The sequence below is a fragment of the Salvelinus fontinalis genome, chromosome 25 (genome assembly GCF_029448725.1).
Source record: "Salvelinus fontinalis isolate EN_2023a chromosome 25, ASM2944872v1, whole genome shotgun sequence".
Taxonomy (NCBI): domain Eukaryota; kingdom Metazoa; phylum Chordata; class Actinopteri; order Salmoniformes; family Salmonidae; genus Salvelinus; species Salvelinus fontinalis.
The window spans coordinates 36,184,911-36,207,017 of record NC_074689.1 but is presented as its reverse complement, the minus strand read 5'-3'; the positions used below and the strand labels follow the sequence as shown (position 1 = coordinate 36,207,017).

Here is a 22,107-nt window from a genome sequence, read left to right as displayed (position 1 = left end):
AAAAGGGGAGGACATAGAGAGAAGGGGGAGGACATAAAGAGAGGGGGAGGACATAGAGAAAATTTTGAAAAGGGGAGGACATAGAGAGAGGGGGAGGACCATAGAGAGAAGGGAGAGGACATAAAGAGAAGGGAGAGGACATAGAGAGAAGGGAGAGGACATAGAGAGAAGGGGGAGGACATAGAGAGAAGGGGGAGGACCATAGAGAGAAGGGAGTGGACATAGAGAGAAGGGGGAGGACCATAGAGAGAAGGGAGAGGACATAGAGAGAAGGGAGAGGACATAGAGAGAAGGGAGAGGACATAGAGAGAAGGGAGAGGACCATAGAGAGAAGGGAGAGGACATAGAGAGAAGGGGGAGGACATAGAGAGAAGGGGGAGGACCATAGAGAGAAGGGGGAGGACATAGAGAGAAGGGGAGGACATAGAGAGAAGGGAGAGGACCATAGAGAGAGGGGGAGGACATAGAGAAAATTTAGAAAAGGAGAGGACATAGAGAGAAGGGGGAAGACATAGAGAGAGGGGGAGGACATAGAGAAAATTTAGAAAAGGGGAGGACATAGAGAGAGGGGGAGGACATAGAGAGAAGGGAGAGGACATAAAGAGAAGGGAGAGGACATAGAGAGAAGGGAGAGGACATAGAGAGAAGGGAGAGGACATAGAGAGAAGGGGGAGGACATAGAGAGAAGGGAGAGGGACCATAGAGAGAAGGGAGAGGACATAGAGAGAAGGGGGACATAGAGAGAAGGGAGTGGACATAGAGAGAAGGTTGAGGACATAGAGAGAAGGGAGAGGACATAGAGAGAGGGGGAGGATATAGAGAGAAGGGAGTGGACATAGAGAGAAGGTTGAGGACATAGAGAGAAGGGGGAGGATATAGAGAGAAGGGAGAGGATATAGAGAGAAGGGAGAGGAGATAGAGAGAAGGGGGAGGACATAGAGAGAAAGGAGAGGACATAGAGAGAAAGGAGAGGACATAGAGAGAAGGGAGAGGACATAGAGAGAAGGGGGAGGACATAGAGAGAAGGGGGAGGACATAGAGAGAAAGGAGAGGACATAGAGAGAAGGGAGAGGACATAGAGAGAAGGGGGAGGACCATAGAGAGAAGGGAGTGGACATAGAGAGAAGGTTGAGGACATAGAGAGAAGGGAGAGGACCATAGAGAGAAGGGAGAGGACCATAGAGAGAAGGGGGAGGACCATAGAGAGAAGGGAGAGGACCATAGAGAGAAGGGAGAGGACATAGAGAACATTTAGAAGAGGGGGAGGACATAGAGAGAAGGGGGAGGACATAGAGAGAAGGGGGAGGACCATAGAGAGAAGGGGGAGGAAATAGAGAGAAGGGAGAGGACATAGAGAGAAGGGGGAGGACATAGAGAGAAGGGAGAGGACATAGAGAGAAGGGAGAGGACATAGAGAACATTTAGAAAAGGGGGAGGACATAGAGAGAAGGGAGAGGACATAGAGAGAAGGGGGAGGACATAGAGAGAAGGGGGAGGAAATAGAGAGAAGGGAGAGGACATAGAGAGAAGGGGGAGGACATAGAGAGAAGGGAGAGGACATAGAGAGAAGGGAGAGGACCATAGAGAGAGGGGGAGGACATAGAGAGAGGGGGAGGACATAGAGAGAAGGGGGAGGACATAGAAAGAACGGGGAGCACATAGAGAGAAGGGAGAGGACATAGAGAACATTTAGAAAAGGGGGAGGACATAGAGAGAAGGGGGAGGACATAGAGAGAAGGGGGACATAGAGAGAAAGGAGAGGACATGGAGAGGACATAGAGAAAATGTAGAAAAGGGGAGGACATAGAGAGAAGGGAGAGGACATAGAGAGAGGGGGAGGACATAGAGAGAGGGGGAGGACATAGAGAGAAGGGGGAGGACATAGAAAGAACGGGGAGCACATAGAGAGAAGGGAGAGGACATAGAGAACATTTAGAAAAGGGGGAGGACATAGAGAGAAGGGGGAGGACATAGAGAGAAGGGGGACATAGAGAGAAAGGAGAGGACATGGAGAGGACATAGAGAAAATGTAGAAAAGGGGAGGACATAGAGAGAAGGGGGAGGACATAGAGAGAGGGGGAGGACATAGAGAACATTTAGAAAAGGGGAGGACATAGAGAGAAGGGGGAGGACATAGAGAGAGGGGGAGGACATAGAGAGAGGGGGAGGACATAGAGAGAGGGAGAGGACATAGAGAGAAGGGAGAGGACATAGAGAGAAGGGAGAGGACATAGAGAGAAGGGAGAGGACATAGAGAGAAGGGGAGGACATAGAGAGAAGGGGGAGGACATAGAGAGAAGGGGGAGGACATAGAGAAATTTAGAAAAGGGGTGGACATAGAGAGAAGGGAGAGGACATAGAGAGGGGGAGGACATAGAGAGGGGGAGGACATAGAGAGAAGGGAGAGGACATAGAGAGAAGGGAGAGGACATAGAGAGAAGGGAGAGGACATAGAGAGAAGGGAGAGGACATAGCGAGAAGGGAGAGGACATAGAGAGAAGGGAGAGGACATAGAGAGGGGGAGGACATAGAGAGAAGGGAGAGGACATAGAGAACATTTAGAAAAGGGGGAGGACATAGAGAGAAGGGGGAGGACATAGAGAGAGGGGGAGGACATAGAGAGAGGGGGAGGATATAGAGAGAAGGGAGAGGACATAGAGAGAAGGGAGAGGACATATAGAGAAGGGAGAGGATATAGAGAGAAGGGAGTGGACATAGAGAGAAGGGAGTGGACATAGAGAGAGGGGGGGGACATAGAGAGAAGGGAGAGGACATAGAGAGAAGGGAGAGGACATAGAGAGAAGGGAGAGGACATAGAGAACATTTAGAAAAGGGGAGGACATAGAGAGAAGGGGGAGGACATAGAGAGAGGGGTAGGACATAGAGAGAGGGGGAGGACATAAAGAGAAGGAAGAGGACATAGAGAGAAGGGAGAGGACATAGAGAGAAGGGGGAGGACATAGAGAGAAGGGGGAGGACATAGAGAGAAGGGAGAGGACATAGAGAGAAGGGAGAGGACATAGAGAGAAGGGAGAGGACATATAGAGAAGGGAGAGGACATAGAGAGAAGGGAGTGGACATAGAGAGAAGGGAGAGGACATAGAGAGAAGGGAGAGGACATAGAGAGAAGGGAGAGGACATAGAGAGAGGGGGAGGACATAGAGAAAATTTAGAAAAGGGGAGGACATAGAGAGAAGGGGGAGGACATAAAGAGAGGGGGAGGACATAGAGAAAATTTAGAAAAGGGGAGGGCATAGAGAGAGGGGGAGGACATAGAGAGAAGGGAGAGGACATAAAGAGAAGGGAGAGGACATAGAGAGAAGGGAGAGGACATAGAGAGAAGGGGGAGGACATAGAGAGAAGGGGGAGGACATAGAGAGAAGGGGAGGACATAGAGAGAAGGGGGAGGACATAGAGAGAAGGGGGAGGACATAGAGAGAAGGGAGTGGACATAGAGAGAAGGGAGTGGACATAGAGAGAAGGGAGTGGACATAGAGAGAAGGGGGAGGACATAGAGAGAAGGGAGAGGACATAGAGAGAAGGGAGAGGACATAGAGAGAAGGGAGAGGACATAGAGAGAAGGGAGAGGACATAGAGAGAAGGGAGAGGACATAGAGAGAAGGGAGAGGACATAGAGAGAAGGGAGAGGACATAGAGAGAAGGGAGAGGACATAGAGAGAAGGGAGAGGACATAGAGAGAAGGGGGAGGACATAGAGAGAAGGGGGAGGACATAGAGAGAAGGGAGAGGACATAGAGAGAAGGGAGAGGACATAGAGAGAGGGGGAGGACATAGAGAAAATTTAGAAAAGGAGAGGACATAGAGAGAAGGGGGAAGACATAGAGAGAGGGGGAGGACATAGAGAAAATTTAGAAAAGGGGAGGACATAGAGAGAGGGGGAGGACATAGAGAGAAGGGAGAGGACATAAAGAGAAGGGAGAGGACATAGGGAGAGGACATAGAGAGAGGGGGAGGACATAGAGAAAATTTAGAAAAGGGGAGGACATAGAGAGAAGGGGGAGGACATAGAGGGGGAGGACATAGAGAAAATTTTGAAAAGGGGAGGACATAGAGAGAGGGGGAGGACATAGAGAGAAGGGAGAGGACATAAAGAGAAGGGAGAGGACATAGAGAGAAGGGAGAGGACATAGAGAGAAGGGGGAGGACATAGAGAGAAGGGGGAGGACATAGAGAGAAGGGGAGGACATAGAGAGAAGGGGGAGGACATAGAGAGAAGGGAGTGGACATAGAGAGAAGGGAGTGGACATAGAGAGAAGGGGGAGGACATAGAGAGAAGGGAGAGGACATAGAGAGAAGGGAGAGGACATAGAGAGAAGGGAGAGGACATAGAGAGAAGGGAGAGGACATAGAGAGAAGGGAGAGGACATAGAGAGAAGGGAGAGGACATAGAGAGAAGGGGGAGGACATAGAGAGAAGGGGGAGGACATAGAGAGAAGGGGGAGGACATAGAGAGAAGGGGAGGACATAGAGAGAAGGGAGAGGACATAGAGAAAATTTAGAAAAGGAGAGGACATAGAGAGAAGGGGGAAGACATAGAGAGAGGGGGAGGACATAGAGAAAATTTAGAAAAGGGGAGGACATAGAGAGAGGGGGAGGACATAGAGAGAAGGGAGAGGACATAAAGAGAAGGGAGAGGACATAGAGAGAAGGGAGAGGACATAGAGAGAAGGGAGAGGACATAGAGAGAAGGGAGAGGACATAGAGAGAAGGGGGAGGACATAGAGAGAAGGGGGAGGACATAGAGAGAAGGGAGAGGACATAGAGAGAAGGGAGAGGACATAGAGAGAAGGGGGACATAGAGAGAAGGGAGTGGACATAGAGAGAAGGTTGAGGACATAGAGAGAAGGGAGAGGACATAGAGAGAGGGGGAGGATATAGAGAGAAGGGAGTGGACATAGAGAGAAGGTTGAGGACATAGAGAGAAGGGAGAGGACATAGAGAGAGGGGGAGGATATAGAGAGAAGGGAGAGGATATAGAGAGAAGGGAGAGGAGATAGAGAGAAGGGGGAGGACATAGAGAGAAAGGAGAGGACATAGAGAGAAGGGAGAGGACATAGAGAGAAGGGGGAGGACATAGAGAGAAGGGGGAGGACATAGAGAGAAAGGAGAGGACATAGAGAGAAGGGAGAGGACATAGAGAGAAGGGGGAGGACATAGAGAGAAGGGAGTGGACATAGAGAGAAGGTTGAGGACATAGAGAGAAGGGGGAGGACATAGAGAGAAGGGAGAGGACATAGAGAGAAGGGAGAGGACATAGAGAGAAGGGGGAGGACATAGAGAGAAGGGAGAGGACATAGAGAGAAGGGAGAGGACATAGAGAACATTTAGAAAAGGGGGAGGACATAGAGAGAAGGGGGAGGACATAGAGAGAAGGGGGAGGACATAGAGAGAAGGGGGAGGAAATAGAGAGAAGGGAGAGGACATAGAGAGAAGGGGGAGGACATAGAGAGAAGGGAGAGGACATAGAGAGAAGGGAGAGGACATAGAGAACATTTAGAAAAGGGGGAGGACATAGAGAGAAGGGGGAGGACATAGAGAGAAGGGGGAGGACATAGAGAGAAGGGGGAGGACATAGAGAGAAGGGAGAGGACATAGAGAGAAGGGGGAGGACATAGAGAGAAGGGAGAGGACATAGAGAGAAGGGAGAGGACATAGAGAGAGGGGGAGGACATAGAGAGAGGGGGAGGACATAGAGAGAAGGGGGAGGACATAGAAAGAACGGGGAGCATATAGAGAGAAGGGAGAGGACATAGAGAACATTTAGAAAAGGGGGAGGACATAGAGAGAAGGGGGAGGACATAGAGAGAAGGGGGACATAGAGAGAAAGGAGAGGACATGGAGAGGACATAGAGAAAATGTAGAAAAGGGGAGGACATAGAGAGAAGGGAGAGGACATAGAGAGAAGGGAGAGGACATAGAGAGAGGGGGAGGACATAGAGAGAGGGGGAGGACATAGAGAGAAGGGGGAGGACATAGAAAGAACGGGGAGCACATAGAGAGAAGGGAGAGGACATAGAGAACATTTAGAAAAGGGGGAGGACATAGAGAGAAGGGGGAGGACATAGAGAGAAGGGGGACATAGAGAGAAAGGAGAGGACATGGAGAGGACATAGAGAAAATGTAGAAAAGGGGAGGACATAGAGAGAAGGGGGAGGACATAGAGAGAGGGGGAGGACATAGAGAACATTTAGAAAAGGGGAGGACATAGAGAGAAGGGGGAGGACATAGAGAGAGGGGGAGGACATAGAGAGAGGGGGAGGACATAGAGAGAAGGGAGAGGACATAAAGAGAAGGGAGAGGACATAGAGAGAAGGGAGAGGACATAGAGAGAAGGGAGAGGACATAGAGAGAAGGGGAGGACATAGAGAGAAGGGGGAGGACATAGAGAGAAGGGGGAGGACATAGAGAGAGGGGGAGGACATAGAGAAATTTAGAAAAGGGGTGGACATAGAGAGAAGGGAGAGGACATAGAGAGGGGGAGGACATAGAGCGGGGGAGGACATAGAGAGAAGGGAGAGGACATAGAGAGAAGGGAGAGGACATAGCGAGAAGGGAGAGGACATAGCGAGAAGGGAGAGGACATAGCGAGAAGGGAGAGGACATAGAGAGAAGGGAGAGGACATAGAGAGGGGGAGGACATAGAGAGAAGGGAGAGGACATAGAGAACATTTAGAAAAGGGGGAGGACATAGAGAGAAGGGGGAGGACATAGAGAGAGGGGGAGGACATAGAGAGAGGGGGAGGACATAGAGAGAAGGGAGAGGACATAGAGAGAAGGGAGAGGACATATAGAGAAGGGAGAGGATATAGAGAGAAGGGAGTGGACATAGAGAGAAGGGAGTGGACATAGAGAGAGGGGGGGGACATAGAGAGAAGGGAGAGGACATAGAGAGAAGGGAGAGGACATAGAGAGAAGGGAGAGGACATAGAGAACATTTAGAAAAGGGGAGGACATAGAGAGAAGGGGGAGGACATAGAGAGAGGGGTAGGACATAGAGAGAGGGGGAGGACATAAAGAGAAGGAAGAGGACATAGAGAGAAGGGAGAGGACATAGAGAGAAGGGGGAGGACATAGAGAGAAGGGGGAGGACATAGAGAGAAGGGAGAGGACATAGAGAGAAGGGAGAGGACATATAGAGAAGGGAGAGGACATAGAGAGAAGGGAGTGGACATAGAGAGAAGGTTGAGGACATAGAGAGAGGGGGAGGACATAGAGAGAAGGGAGAGGACATAGAGAGAAGGGAGAGGACATAGAGAGAAGGGGGAGGACATAGAGAGAAGGGGGAGGACATAGAGAGAAGGGAGAGGACATAGAGAGAAGTGGGAGGACATAGAGAGAAGGGAGAGGACATAAAGAGAAGGGGAGGACATAGAGAGAATGGAGAGGACATAGAGAGGGGGAGGACATAGAGAGGGGGAGGACATAGAGAGAAGGGAGAGGACATAGAGAGAAGGGAGTGGACATAGAGAGAAGGGAGAGGACATAGAGAGAAGGGGGAGGACATAGAGAGAAGGGGGAGGACATAGAGAGAAGGGAGAGGACATAGAGAGAAGGGAGAGGACATAGAGAGAAGGGGGAGGACATAGAGAGAGGGGGAGGACAGGACATAGAGAGAAGGGAGAGGACATAGAGAGAAGGGAGAGGACATAGAGAGAAGGGAGAGGACATAGAGAGAAGGGAGGACATAGAGAGGGAGAGGACATAGAGAGAAGGGAGAGGACATAGAGAGAAGGGAGAGGACATAGAGAGAAGGGAGAGGACATAGAAAGAAGGGGGAGGACATAGAGAGAAGGGAGAGGACATAGAGAGAAGGGAGAGGACATAGAGAGGGGGAGGACATAGAGAGAAGGGGGATGACATAGAGAGAAGGGAGAGGACATAGAGAGAAGGGAGAGGACATAGGTATGGCAAAAGATGAGATATATTTTTCCCAGTCAGCTGACACTCAATCTAGTCAGCAGGTTCAGGAATGCAGAGGAGTTGTTAGATGTTTGTTTTTCTTGCAACTAATGTGTTGTTTTCATCCTTGCTATGTGGTGTTTGATACATGAGGAACAGAATACAGACACCTTAATAACCTGTCTGGCACCGGGGTTCTGCTAGAGGAGCAGAATACAGACACCTTAACCTGTCTGGCACCGGGGTTCCGCTAGAGGAGCAGAATACAGACACCTTAACCTGTCTGGCACCGGGGTTCCGCTAGAGGAGCAGAATACAGACACCTTAACCTGTCTGGCACCGGGGTTCCGCTAGAGGAGCAGAATACAGACACCTTAACCTGTCTGGCACCGGGGTTCCACTAGAGGAACAGAATACAGACACCTTAACCTGTCTGGCACCGGGGTTCCGCTAGAGGAACAGAATACAGACACCTTAACCTGTCTGGCACCGGGGTTCCACTAGAGGAACAGAATACAGACACCTTAACCTGTCTGGCACCGGGGTTCCGCTAGAGGAACAGAATACAGACACCTTAACCTGTCTGGCACCGGGGTTCCACTAGAGGAACAGAATACAGACACCTTAACCTGTCTGGCACCGGGGTTCCGCTAGAGGAGCAGAATGCAGACACCTTAACCTGTCTGGCACCGGGGTTCCGCTAGAGGAGCAGAATACAGACACCTTAACCTGTCTGGCACCGGGGTTCCACTAGAGGAGCAGAATGCAGACACCTTAACCTGTCTGGCACCGGGGTTCCGCTAGAGGAGCAGAATACAGACACCTTAACCTGTCTGGCACCGGGGTTCCACTAGAGGAACAGAATACAGACACCTTAACCTGTCTGGCACCGGGGTTCCGCTAGAGGAGCAGAATACAGACACCTTAACCTGTCTGGCACCGGGGTTCCGCTAGAGGAGCAGAATACAGACACCTTAACCTGTCTGGCACCGGGGTTCCGCTAGAGGAACAGAATGCAGACACCTTAACCTGTCTGGCACCGGGGTTCCGCTAGAGGAACAGAATACAGACACCTTAACCTGTCTGGCACCGGGGTTCCGCTAGAGGAGCAGAATGCAGACACCTTAACCTGTCTGGCACCGGGGTTCCGCTAGAGGAGCAGAATACAGACACCTTAACCTGTCTGGCACCGGGGTTCCGCTAGAGGAACAGAATGCAGACACCTTAACCTGTCTGGCACCGGGGTTCCGCTAGAGGAGCAGAATACAGACACCTTAACCTGTCTGGCACCGGGGTTCCGCTAGAGGAACAGAATACAGACACCTTAACCTGTCTGGCACCGGGGTTCCGCTAGAGGAGCAGAATACAGACACCTTAACCTGTCTGGCACCGGGGTTCCGCTAGAGGAACAGAATACAGACACCTTAACCTGTCTGGCACCGGGGTTCCGCTAGAGGAACAGAATACAGACACCTTAACCTGTCTGGCACCGGGGTTCCGCTAGAGGAACAGAATACAGACACCTTAACCTGTCTGGCACCGGGGTTCCGCTAGAGGAACAGAATACAGACACCTTAACCTGTCTGGCACCGGGGTTCCGCTAGAGGAACAGAATACAGACACCTTAACCTGTCTGGCACCGGGGTTCCACTAGAGGAACAGAATACAGACACCTTAACCTGTCTGGCACTGGGGTTCCGCTAGAGGAGCAGAATGCAGACACCTTAACCTGTCTGGCACCGGGGTTCCGCTAGAGGAGCAGAATACAGACACCTTAACCTGTCTGGCACCGGGGTTCCACTAGAGGAGCAGAATGCAGACACCTTAACCTGTCTGGCACCGGGGTTCCGCTAGAGGAGCAGAATACAGACACCTTAACCTGTCTGGCACCGGGGTTCCACTAGAGGAACAGAATACAGACACCTTAACCTGTCTGGCACCGGGGTTCCGCTAGAGGAGCAGAATACAGACACCTTAACCTGTCTGGCACCGGGGTTCCGCTAGAGGAGCAGAATACAGACACCTTAACCTGTCTGGCACCGGAGTTCCGCTAGAGGAACAGAATGCAGACACCTTAACCTGTCTGGCACCGGGGTTCCGCTAGAGGAGCAGAATACAGACACCTTAACCTGTCTGGCACCGGGGTTCCGCTAGAGGAGCAGAATGCAGACACCTTAACCTGTCTGGCACCGGGGTTCCGCTAGAGGAGCAGAATACAGACACCTTAACCTGTCTGGCACCGGGGTTCCGCTAGAGGAACAGAATGCAGACACCTTAACCTGTCTGGCACCGGGGTTCTGCTAGAGGAGCAGAATACAGACACCTTAACCTGTCTGGCACCGGGGTTCCACTAGAGGAACAGAATACAGACACCTTAACCTGTCTGGCACCGGGGTTCCACTAGAGGAGCAGAATACAGACACCTTAACCTGTCTGGCACCGGGGTTCCGCTAGAGGAACAGAATACAGACACCTTAACCTGTCTGGCACCGGGGTTCCGCTAGAGGAACAGAATACAGACACCTTAACCTGTCTGGCACCGGGGTTCCACTAGAGGAACAGAATGCAGACACCTTAACCTGTCTGGCACCGGGGTTCCGCTAGAGGAACAGAATACAGACACCTTAACCTGTCTGGCACCGGGGTTCCGCTAGAGGAACAGAATACAGACACCTTAACCTGTCTGGCACCGGGGTTCCACTAGAGGAACAGAATGCAGACACCTTAACCTGTCTGGCACCGGGGTTCCGCTAGAGGAGCAGAATGCAGACACCTTAACCTGTCTGGCACCGGGGTTCCGCTAGAGGAACAGAATACAGACACCTTAACCTGTCTGGCACCGGGGTTCCACTAGAGGAGCAGAATACAGACACCTTAACCTGTCTGGCACCGGGGTTCCGCTAGAGGAACAGAATACAGACACCTTAACCTGTCTGGCACCGGGGTTCCACTAGAGGAACAGAATGCAGACACCTTAACCTGTCTGGCACCGGGGTTCCGCTAGAGGAGCAGAATACAGACACCTTAACCTGTCTGGCACCGGGGTTCCGCTAGAGGAGCAGAATACAGACACCTTAACCTGTCTGGCACCGGGGTTCCACTAGAGGAGCAGAATACAGACACCTTAACCTGTCTGGCACCGGGGTTCCGCTAGAGGAACAGAATACAGACACCTTAACCTGTCTGGCACCGGGGTTCCGCTAGAGGAGCAGAATACAGACACCTTAACCTGTCTGGCACCGGGGTTCCGCTAGAGGAACAGAATACAGACACCTTAACCTGTCTGGCACCGGGGTTCCGCTAGAGGAACAGAATACAGACACCTTAACCTGTCTGGCACCGGGGTTCCGCTAGAGGAACAGAATACAGACACCTTAACCTGTCTGGCACCGGCTCTATGTGGTCTGACATGAAGCTGACTGCCATAGATAGGGCTCTATGTGGTTATGACATGGAGCTGACTGCCATAGATAGGGCTCTATTTGGCCTGACATGAAGCTGACTGCCATAGATAGGGCTCTATGTGGCCTGACATGAAGCTGACTGCCATAGATAGGGCTCTATGTGGCCTGACATGAAGCTGACTGCCATAGGGCTCTATGTGGCCTGACATGAAGCTGACTGCCATAGATAGGGCTCTATGTGGCCTGACATGAAGCTGACTGCCATAGATAGGGCTCTATGTGGTCTGACATGAAGCTGACTGCCATAGATAGGGCTCTATGTGGCCTGACATGAAGCTGACTGCCATAGATAGGGCTCTATGTGGTCTGACATGAAGCTGACTGTCATAGGGCTCTATGTGGCCTGACATGAAGCTGACTGCCATAGGGCTCAATGGGGTCTGACATGGAGCTGACTGCCATAGATAGGGCTCTATGTGGCCTGACATGAAGCTGACTGCCATAGGGCTCAATGGGGTCTGACATGAAGCTGACTGCCATAGGGCTCTATGTGGCCTGACATGAAGCTGACTGCCATAGATAGGGCTCTATGTGGCCTGACATGAAGCTGACTGCCATAGATAGGGCTCTATGTGGTCTGACATGAAGCTGACTGCCATAGATAGGGCTCTATGTGGTTATGACATGGAGCTGACTGCCATAGATAGGGCTCTATGTGGCCTGACATGAAGCTGACTGCCATAGGGCTCTATGGGGTCTGACATGAAGCTGACTGCCATAGATAGGGCTCTATGTGGCCTGACATGAAGCTGACTGCCATAGATAGGGCTCTATGTGGTCTGACATGAAGCTGACTGCCATAGATAGGGCTCTATGTGGCCTGACATGTAGCTGACTGTCATAGATAGGGCTCTATGTGGTCTGACATGAAGCTGACTGCCATAGATAGGGCTCTATGTGGCCTGACATGAAGCTGACTGCCATAGATAGGGCTCTATGTGGCCTGACATGAAGCTGACTGCCATAGATAGGGCTCTATGTGGTCTGACATGAAGCTGACTGCCATAGATAGGGCTCTATGTGGTTATGACATGGAGCTGACTGCCATAGATAGGGCTCTATGTGGCCTGACATGAAGCTGACTGCCATAGGGCTCTATGGGGTCTGACATGAAGCTGACTGCCATAGATAGGGCTCTATGTGGCCTGACATGAAGCTGACTGCCATAGATAGGGCTCTATGTGGTCTGACATGAAGCTGACTGCCATAGATAGGGCTCTATGTGGCCTGACATGAAGCTGACTGTCATAGATAGGGCTCTATGTGGTCTGACATGAATCTGACTGCCATAGATAGGGCTCTATGTGGTCTGACATGAAGCTGACTGCCATAGATAGGGCTCTATGTGGTTATGACATGGAGCTGACTGCCATAGATAGGGCTCTATTTGGCCTGACATGAAGCTGACTGCCATAGGGCTCTATGGGGTCCGACATGAAGCTGACTGCCATAGATAGGGCTCTATGTTGCCTGACATGAAGCTGACTGCCATAGATAGGGCTCTATGTGGTCTGACATGAAGCTGACTGCCATAGATAGGGCTCTATGTGGCCTGACATGAAGCTGACTGTCATAGATAGGGCTCTATGTGGTCTGACATGAAGCTGACTGCCATACATAGGGCTCTATGTGGCCTGACATGAAGCTGACTGCCAAAGATAGGGCTCTATGTGGTCTGACATGAAGCTGACTGTCATAGGGCTCTATGTGGCCTGACATGAAGCTGACTGTCATAGGGCTCTATGTGGCCTGACATGAAGCTGACTGCCATATATAGGGCTCTATGTGGCCTGACATGATGCTGACTGCCATAGATAGGGCTCTATGTGGCCTGACATGAAGCTGACTGCCATAGATAGGGCTCTATGTGGCCTGACATGAAGCTGACTGCCATAGATAGGGCTCTATGTGGCCTGACATGAAGCTGACTGCCATAGATAGGGCTCTATGTGGCCTGACATGAAGCTGACTGCCATAGATAGGGCTCTATGTGGTCTGACATGAAGCTGACTGCCACAGATAGGGCTCTATGTGGTCTGACATGAAGCTGACTGCCATAGATAGGGCTCTATGTGGCCTGACATGAAGCTGACTGCCATAGATAGGGCTCTATGTGGTCTGACATGAAGCTGACTGTCATAGGGCTCTATGTGGCCTGACATGAAGCTGACTGTCATAGGGCTCTATGTGGCATGACATGAAGCTGACTGTCATAGATAGGGCTCTATGTGGTCTGACATGAAGCTGAGTGACATAGATAGGGCTCTATGTGGCCTGACATGAAGCTGACTGCCATAGATAGGGCTCTATGTGGTCTGACATGAAGCTGACTGCCATAGATAGGGCTCTATGTGGCCTGACATGAAGCTGACTGCCATAGATAGGGATCTATGTGGCCTGACATGAAGCTGACTGCCACAGATAGGGCTCTATGTGGCCTGACATGAAGCTGACTGCCACAGATAGGGCTCTTTGGGGCCTGACATGAAGCTGACTGCCACAGATAGGGCTATCTGGGGCCTGACATGAAGCTGACTGCTATAGATAGGGCTCTATGTGGCCTGACATGAAGCTGACTGCCACAGATAGGGCTCTATGTGGTCTGACATGAAGCTGACTGCCATAGGGCTTTCTGACTTGTTCCTCCTACGGCCCTCAACAATCCCACTGGCTCCAGGTCATCTATAAGTCTTTGCTAGGTTAAGCTCCGCCTTATCTCTGCTCACTGGTCACCATAGCAACACCAACCCGTAGCACGCGCTCCAGCAGGTATATTTCACTAGTCACCCCCAAAGCCAACACCTTTAGCCACCTTTCCTTCCAGTTCTCTGCTGCCAATGACTGGAACGAATTGCAGAAATCACTGAAGTTGGAGACTTATATCTCCCTCGCTAACTTTAATTGTCGGCTGTCAGAGCAGCTCACAGATCACTGCACCTGTACATAGCCCATCTGTAAATAGCCCATCCAACCAACTCCCTACCTCATCCCCGTATTGTTTTTGTTTTTCTGCTCTTTTGCACACCAGTATTTCTACTTGCACATCCTCATCTGCACATATATCACTCCAGTGTAAATTGCTAAATTGTAATTACTTCACCACTATTGGCCTATTTATTGCCTTACCTCCTTACTTCATTTGGACACACTGTATGCATATTTTTCTGTTGTGTTATTGACTGTATGTTTTGTTTATTCCATGTGTAACTCTGTGTTGTTGTTTTTTGTCGTAGTGCTTTGCTTTATCTTGGCCCGGGTCGCAGTTGTACATGAGAACTTGTTCTCAACTAGCTTACCTGGTTAAATAAAGGTGTAATAAAATAATAATAATTAGCTCAGCACATTCCCTGATCATTGTGTAGTCTGTGTCAGCATATAGGCTGCCCTGTACACTGTATTTATATTGTTCATACCATAGCCCAGGTCTAGAGCTGTGTGTGTGTGTGCATTTCCACAATACTAATATGCATCGGTCGGTATGATAATTATTCAACCAATCCAGGCTATAAAGATGGATCTGATTTAACTGACTAACTTCTGTGTATTAGCAATCCGGTTCAGTCATCCAGGATACACCTACTTTTTTGAAAATCTTTTCGGGCATGGTCGAATCCTGCTTAGACCCACTCAGGCCTGAACATTGCCTCAACCCCAACGTGCCGTAGCCTTCACAGCCTCATCATAGCTACATGTGATTAACACTGGTCCCCCTACCAAGAACCTCTGTTTTTATCTCTTTTCCTGTAATGCTCTCTGCACCGCCCAATAGGGAGCCTGCATAATGGATGAGCCCTGCACCACCCAATAGGGAGCCTGCATAATGGATGAGCCCTGCACCGCCCAATAGGGAGCCTGCATAATAGATGAGCCCTGCATCGCCCAATAGGGAGCCTGCATAATGGATGAGCCCTGCACCGCCCAATAGGGAGCCTGCATAATGGATGAGCCCTGCACCGCCCAATAGGGAGCCTGCATAATGGATGAGCCCTGCACCGCCCAATAGGGAGCCTGCATAATAGATGAGCCCTGCATCGCCCAATAGGGAGCCTGCATAATGGATGAGCCCTGCATCGCCCAATAGGGAGCCTGCATAATGGATGAGCCCTGCACCGCCCAATAGGGAGCCTGCATAATGGATGAGCCCTGCATTGCCCAATAGGGAGCCTGCATAATGGATGAGCCCTGCATCGCCCAATAGGGAGCCTGCATAATGGATGAGCCCTGCATCGCCCAATAGGGAGCCTGCATAATAGATGAGCCATGCACCGCCCAATAGGGAGCCTGCATAATGGATGAGCCCTACACCGCCCAATAGGGAGCCTGCATAATGGCTGAGCCCTGCACCGCCCAATAGGGAGCCTGCATAATGGATGAGCCCTGCATCGCCCAATAGGGAGCCTGCATAATGGATGAGCCCTACACCGCCCAATAGGGAGCCTGCATAATGGATGAGCCCTACACCGCCCAATAGGGAGCCTGCATAATGGATGAGCCCTGCATCGCCCAATAGGGAGCCTGCATAATGGCTGAGCCCTGCACCGCCCAATAGGGAGCCTGCATAATGGATGAGCCCTGCACCGCCCAATAGGGAGCCTGCATAATGGATAAGCCACTTGACCCGGTGCTTGTCCTAGTGTAATGTAGCCCCGTGGCGTGGAGCACTCGCTTCTCCTCTATCTGACGCTCTCGAACATGATTTACAGAGCACTTGTCTGAGAGAAATTGCTTTTCTTACCAGGGCATAAGTGCATCGGTACAACGTTAATAAAAAAAAAAATGTAAATTACATTTTAGAATACGAAGAAGACGTTAGTACAGTTTGACATCCAGTTTGCACTGACATTGTTTCCGTGGCGATGATACTAAAGGGTTACAGTGTCTGTTATAATACATATAAAAGTAACTAATAGTTCTACATAGGGAGAAATAAAGTGTGACAGCTTAGCTGAAGTGTTGATGTACCTGTTTACATATGTAATGGCAACATCTATGGGTTTGTGAGGATTCCTGCTGGTCTGGGGTGTCGCTGTGATAGATAGATAGATAGATCGATCGATCGATACTGTAGGTAGATACTGTAGGTAGATACTGTAGACAGACAGACAGACAGACAGACAGACAGACAGTAAATAATGTAGTGAACGGGATCTCTCCTGTACTCTGGGTCCTTTTACCATTTCGACATGGCGATTTTGACATGCCTTCTCTCTCCTTCTCTCTCTCTCTTTCTCCCGCCTACGTTAAGTGGCTCAAAGCCAAGGTAAGTCCAGTTTGTCACATGACCCATCTTTCCGTAGTTCTATTTTTATATCGACAGACAGATCTATATCTATTATATCTAGTATAACTGTCTAGTATAACTATCTAGTATAACTGTCTAGTATAACTATCTAGTATAACTAGTATAACTATCTAGTATAGCTATCTAGTATAACTATCTAGTATAACTAGTATAACTATCTAGTATAACTGTCTAGTATAACTATCTAGTATAACTGTCTAGTATAACTGTCTAGTATAACTGTCTAGTATAGCTATCTAGTATAACTACCTAGTATAACTATCTAGTATAACTACCTAGTATAACTATCTAGTATAACTGTCTAGTTTAACTATCTAGTATAACTAGTATAACTATCTAGTATAACTAGTATAACTATCTAGAATAACTGTCTAGTATAACTATCTAGTATAACTAGTATAACTATCTAGTATAACTGTCTAGTATAACTATCTAGTCTGTTGTATTGGCTTCCCAGATAAAAGGAGTACGCTTTTGAATATTTATAACTCTTGTTAAAACAATAACCTCGAAAGTACCTCCCTTGAAACATCAGATGGTAGCTGTGGCGTGACCTTAGTTGTTGGCTATGTTTATCTGTTTGTTTTACATGCTTGGTAGAACACCATGTGTGTAACAAACATGTCACAATGTTAAGCAGAAACTCTCTTGGAATTACTCTGTGGGTTTTCACCTGGCGTCACCTTGTGACCAAGTCCTGCTATCAATATGCTACTAAGCTAGAATGTCTCGTTAACGATAAAGATACTGAATCTGGGAAGCCTGTCACATTTCCGGTGTCGTACAACTTAGTCTTTATGCTACCACTATGTTAAATGTGTTACAGAGATTTATTTTCTTACAACAGCAGCATGGAAACAATCAGCCAATCAGAGGAGGAGGAGGAACGCTATCGAGGACCAATCCGCCAACACAGAAACCTCCTAGCCCGCCTCCCGTGACAGGGACGTTGTCAGGGCGTGGAACTCTGGGGTAAGATGGCCTCCTTTTTTAACAAGGGACGACCTTTTTGTAGTCAACATGTTAGAAGGCAGAGTAGAGGGACAGCTATTCTGGGGATTTTGGACTCGTAGCCGGGGGACATGAAAGTTAGTCCCGTCCTGATCTTTGACATGGGTTCAGTCTCAAATTGCACCCTTTTCCTTATGTCGGGCACTGCTTTTGACAAGGACCAATAGTGTTCTAGTCAAAAGTAGTGCACTATGTAGGGAATAGGGTGCCATATGGGATGCAAATCACGGTTTGATATAAAGTTGCAGTGTAACACAGAGCAGGCAGTAATTCTGGCCTGTAACACAAATAAGCTCTATTTCAGTTAGCTGTCGTAGTCACTGCTGTGGAACGTCCTGCTGATAGATTCCCCAGCATAGATTTTCACTGACTTTTACTTGTATAGAGCGTTTCGGTGTGTTGTAAAATGGTTGTAAAAAAAGGTTTTGGAAAATGTTACTATGTTGTTAATGTGATATATACAGTGCCTTCAGAATGTATTCATACCCCATTGATTTATTCAACATTATGTTGTTATAGCCTGAATTCAAAAATGGATTTAAATATTTAATTTAACCATCTACACCCAATACATGATAATGATGAAGTGAAAGCATGTTTTATGCTCTTTTTTTTTTTTTGCATATTTATTGAAAATTTAAGAACAGAACTATCTTAATTATTCAGACCTTTTTGCTATGACACTCTAACTTGAACTCCATCTTGAACTCAGGTTCATACGACTTCACTGGAGGCCAATTTCAATTGTTTGGACGTGATTTAGGGCGGCGCACAATTGGCCCAGCGTCGTCCGGGTTTGGCCGGAGTAGGCCGTCATTATAAATAAGACTTTTGTTCTTAACTGACTTGCCTAGTTAAATAAAGGTTAAATAACAAAAAAATATTTTTGTTTGTTGTTGAAAGAAATACACCTGTCTGTATAAGGTGCCAAAGTTGAAAGGTCATGTCAGAGCAGAAACTTTACCATGAAGTCCCGGAGGAACTGTCCGTAGAGCTCCGAGACAGAATTGTGATGAGGTAGATACAGTGCCTTCGGAAAGTATTCAGACCCCTTGACTTTTTCCACATGTTGTTACATTACAGCCTTGTTCTAAAATGTATTACATTGCTTTTTTCTCTCATCAATCTGCAGACAATACCCCATAATGACATCACAATACCCCATAATGACATCACAATACCCCATAATGACATCACAATACCCCATAATGACATCACAATACCCCATAATGATATCACAATACCCCATAATGACAAAGCAAAAACAGGTTTATAGACATTTTTGCTTATTTATAAATAAAACTAAATGAAATATCACATTTACATAAGTATTCAGACCCCTTACTCAGTACTTTGTTGAAACACCTTTGGCAGCGATTACAGCCTCGAGTCTTCTTGGGTATGATGCTACAAGCTTGGCACACCTGTATTTGGGGAGTTTCTCTTTTTCTTCTCTGCAGATCCTCTCAAGCTCTGTCAGGTTGGATGGGGAGCGTCGCTGCACAGCAATTTTCAGGTCTCTCCAGAGATGTTCGATCGGGTTCAAGTCCGGGCTCTGGCTGGGACACTCATGGGCATTCAGAGACTTGTCCCGAAGCCACTCCTGCATTGTCTTGGCTGTGTGCTTAGGGTCGTTGTCCTGCTGGAAGGTGAACCTTTGCCCCAGTCTGAGGTCCTGAGCAATCTGGAGCAGGTTTTCATCAAAGATCTCTCTGTACTTTGCTCCGTTCATCTTTCCCTCGATCCTGACTAGTCTCCCAGTCTATGACACTGAAAAACATCCTCACAGCACATTGCTGCCACCACCATGCTTCACCATAGGGATGGTGCCAGGTTTCCTCCAGGCATGGCGCTTGGCATTCAGGCCAAAGAGTTCAATCTTGGTTTCATCAGACCAGAGAATCTTGTTTCTCATGGTCTGAGAGACCTTTAGGTGCCTTTTGGCAAACTCCAAGTGGGCTGTCATGTGGCTTTTACTGAGGAGTGGCTCCGTCTGGCCACCATAAAGGCCTGATTGGTGGACCACAAGTTGTAGAAACATCTCAAGAATGGTTAATGGAAACATGATGGACCTGAGCTCAATTTCGAGTCTCATAGCAAAGGGTCTGAATACTTATGTAAATAAGGTATTTTTGGGTTTCTCATTCTAAAAACCTGTTTTCACTTTGTCTTTGTAGGGTATTGTGTGTAGATTGATGAGGAAAATGTTTTATTTAATGAATTTTATAATAAGGCTGTAACGTAACAAAATGTGGAAAACGTCAAGGGGTCTGAATACTTACCGAAGGCGCTGTATCTGGGGAAGGGTACAAAACAATTTCTCGAGTGTTAAAAGTTTCCAAGAGCACAGTGGGAAATGGAACTACCCAGACTCTGCCTAGAGAACCTAAGAACCCAATGACCACTCTGACAGACCTACAGAGTTCCTTGGCTGAGATGGGAGAACCTGCCAGAAGGACAACATTCTCTATAGCACTTCACCAATCTGGGATTTATGGGAGAATGGCCAGACAGAAGCCACTCCTGTGAAAATGGCACACGAAAGCACACCTGGAGTTTGAAAGAGAGCACAAGGAAAAATATTTAGTGGTCTGATGAGACAAAAAAATTAACTCTTTGGCCTGAATGCAAAGTGCTATGTCTGGACAAAACCAGGCATAACTCATGACCCGTCTAACACCATCCCTACTGTGAATCATGGTGGTGGCAGCATCATCATACTATGGGGTAGACGAGTAAGGATAGAGGGAACAATGAATGGAGCCAAATAAAGGCAACTCCTTGACTAGGACCTGCATTAGAGTGCAAGCAACCTTAGAGAGAGGTTTATGTTCCAACAGGACAATGCCCACAAGCAACCTTAGAGAGAGGTTTATGTTCCAACAGGACAATGACCCCAAGCAACCTTAGATAGAGGTTTATGTTCCAACAGGACAATGACCCCAAGCAACCTTAGATAGAGGTTTATGTTCCAACAGGACAATGACCACAAGCAACCTTAGATAGAGGTTTATGTTCCAACAGGACAATGACCCCAAGCAACCTTAGAGAGAGGTTTATGTTCCAACAGGACAATAACCACAAGCAACCTTAGAGAGAGGTTTATGTTCCAACAGGACAATGATCCCAAGCAACCTCAGAGAGAGGTTTATGTTCCAACAGGACAATGACCACAAGCAACCTTAGAGAGAGGTTTATGTTCCAACAGGACAATAACCACAAGCAACCTTAGAGAGAGGTTTATGTTCCAACAGGACAATGATCCCAAGCAACCTCAGAGAGAGGTTTATGTTCCAACAGGACAATGACCACAAGCAACCTCAGAGAGAGGTTTATGTTCCAACAGGTCAATGACCCCAAGCAAACAGCTAAAGCAATGCTGGAATGACTTCAGAAGAAGAAGAATGAAAGTCCTTGAGTGGCCCATCCAAAGCCCAGATTTCAATCCTATTGAAAATCTTTGGAAAGACTTGAAGATTGCTGTTCATCGCCGCTCCCCATCTTACTTAACAGAGTTTGAGAAAATCTGCAAGGAAGAATGAGGGAAAATCCCCAAATCCAGATGTGCAAAGCAATTTTTAATTCAGGCTGTAGCACAACAGAATGTGGAATAAGTCAAGGGGAATACTTTCCGAAGGTGTGTAACAAGTACATGTACATCGTAATGTTGGGTTCTACTGCCTTCCAACTCAACATCCACGTTTTAGGAGATAACTTCCATTCGTGAATAGGGACATTTTCTCCATTGCTTTCCAATGAGGATTTTTTGTATTCATTGATCTATTTTTTTCTAAATTGAATGGACCCCTGATTCATTCTGGGTCATTCTGAGTCATTCTGAGTCATTCTGGTTCATTCTGAGTCATTCTGAGTCATTCGGTTCATTCTGGTTCATTCTGAGTCATTCTCCTCTTTTACTCCCTCTCTGTCTTCGGTTGACTTTAACAGACGCAGCACGCCCTGTAAAAGTCTAGAGCCGGTGAAACCACCCACAGTGCCAAACGACTATATGACCAGCCCTGCTCGACTAGGCAGCCAGCACAGCCCTGGACGCACTGCCTCTCTCAACCAGAGACAACGAACCCACAGGTAATGCTCACACACACACACACACACACACACACACACACACACACACACACACACACACACACACACACACACACACACACACACACACACACACACACACACACACACACACACACACTATTGTGTCCTTGTAGTACCATGAGTGTCAACAGCTCTAAATGTCTCTCTCACAGCCTCTCTGAATTTGAGAAAAGCAACCCTCACAATTTGTATCCCACCTGACGTTTCTAGTCTCTTCACTTGATCATGTCCAGGTGCTTTCCCAGCTCCCCTCCCAACTACTGTCAATAACAACGTTCAACTAACAAGACCTGGAAGG

The 22,107-nt window shown here is 48.4% G+C and overlaps 1 protein-coding gene across 7 annotated transcripts in view; it reads left to right on the top strand.

Annotated features, from left to right (window-relative positions):
• Window positions 1-22,107, top strand: part of LOC129823243 (abl interactor 1-like) — a 131,665-nt gene that overhangs the window by 73,138 nt on the left and 36,420 nt on the right. For 2 of the 7 annotated variants that reach the window (XM_055882136.1, XM_055882138.1), the window contains exons 4-6: window positions 16,629-16,643; window positions 17,533-17,657; window positions 21,645-21,785. In XM_055882136.1, the coding sequence (XP_055738111.1) occupies window positions 16,629-16,643; window positions 17,533-17,657; window positions 21,645-21,785 (281 nt within the window). The remainder of the gene's footprint in view (window positions 1-16,628; window positions 16,644-17,532; window positions 17,658-21,644; window positions 21,786-22,107) is intronic. The other 5 variants (XM_055882140.1, XM_055882142.1, XM_055882143.1 and 2 more) reach the window with 3 other exon arrangements.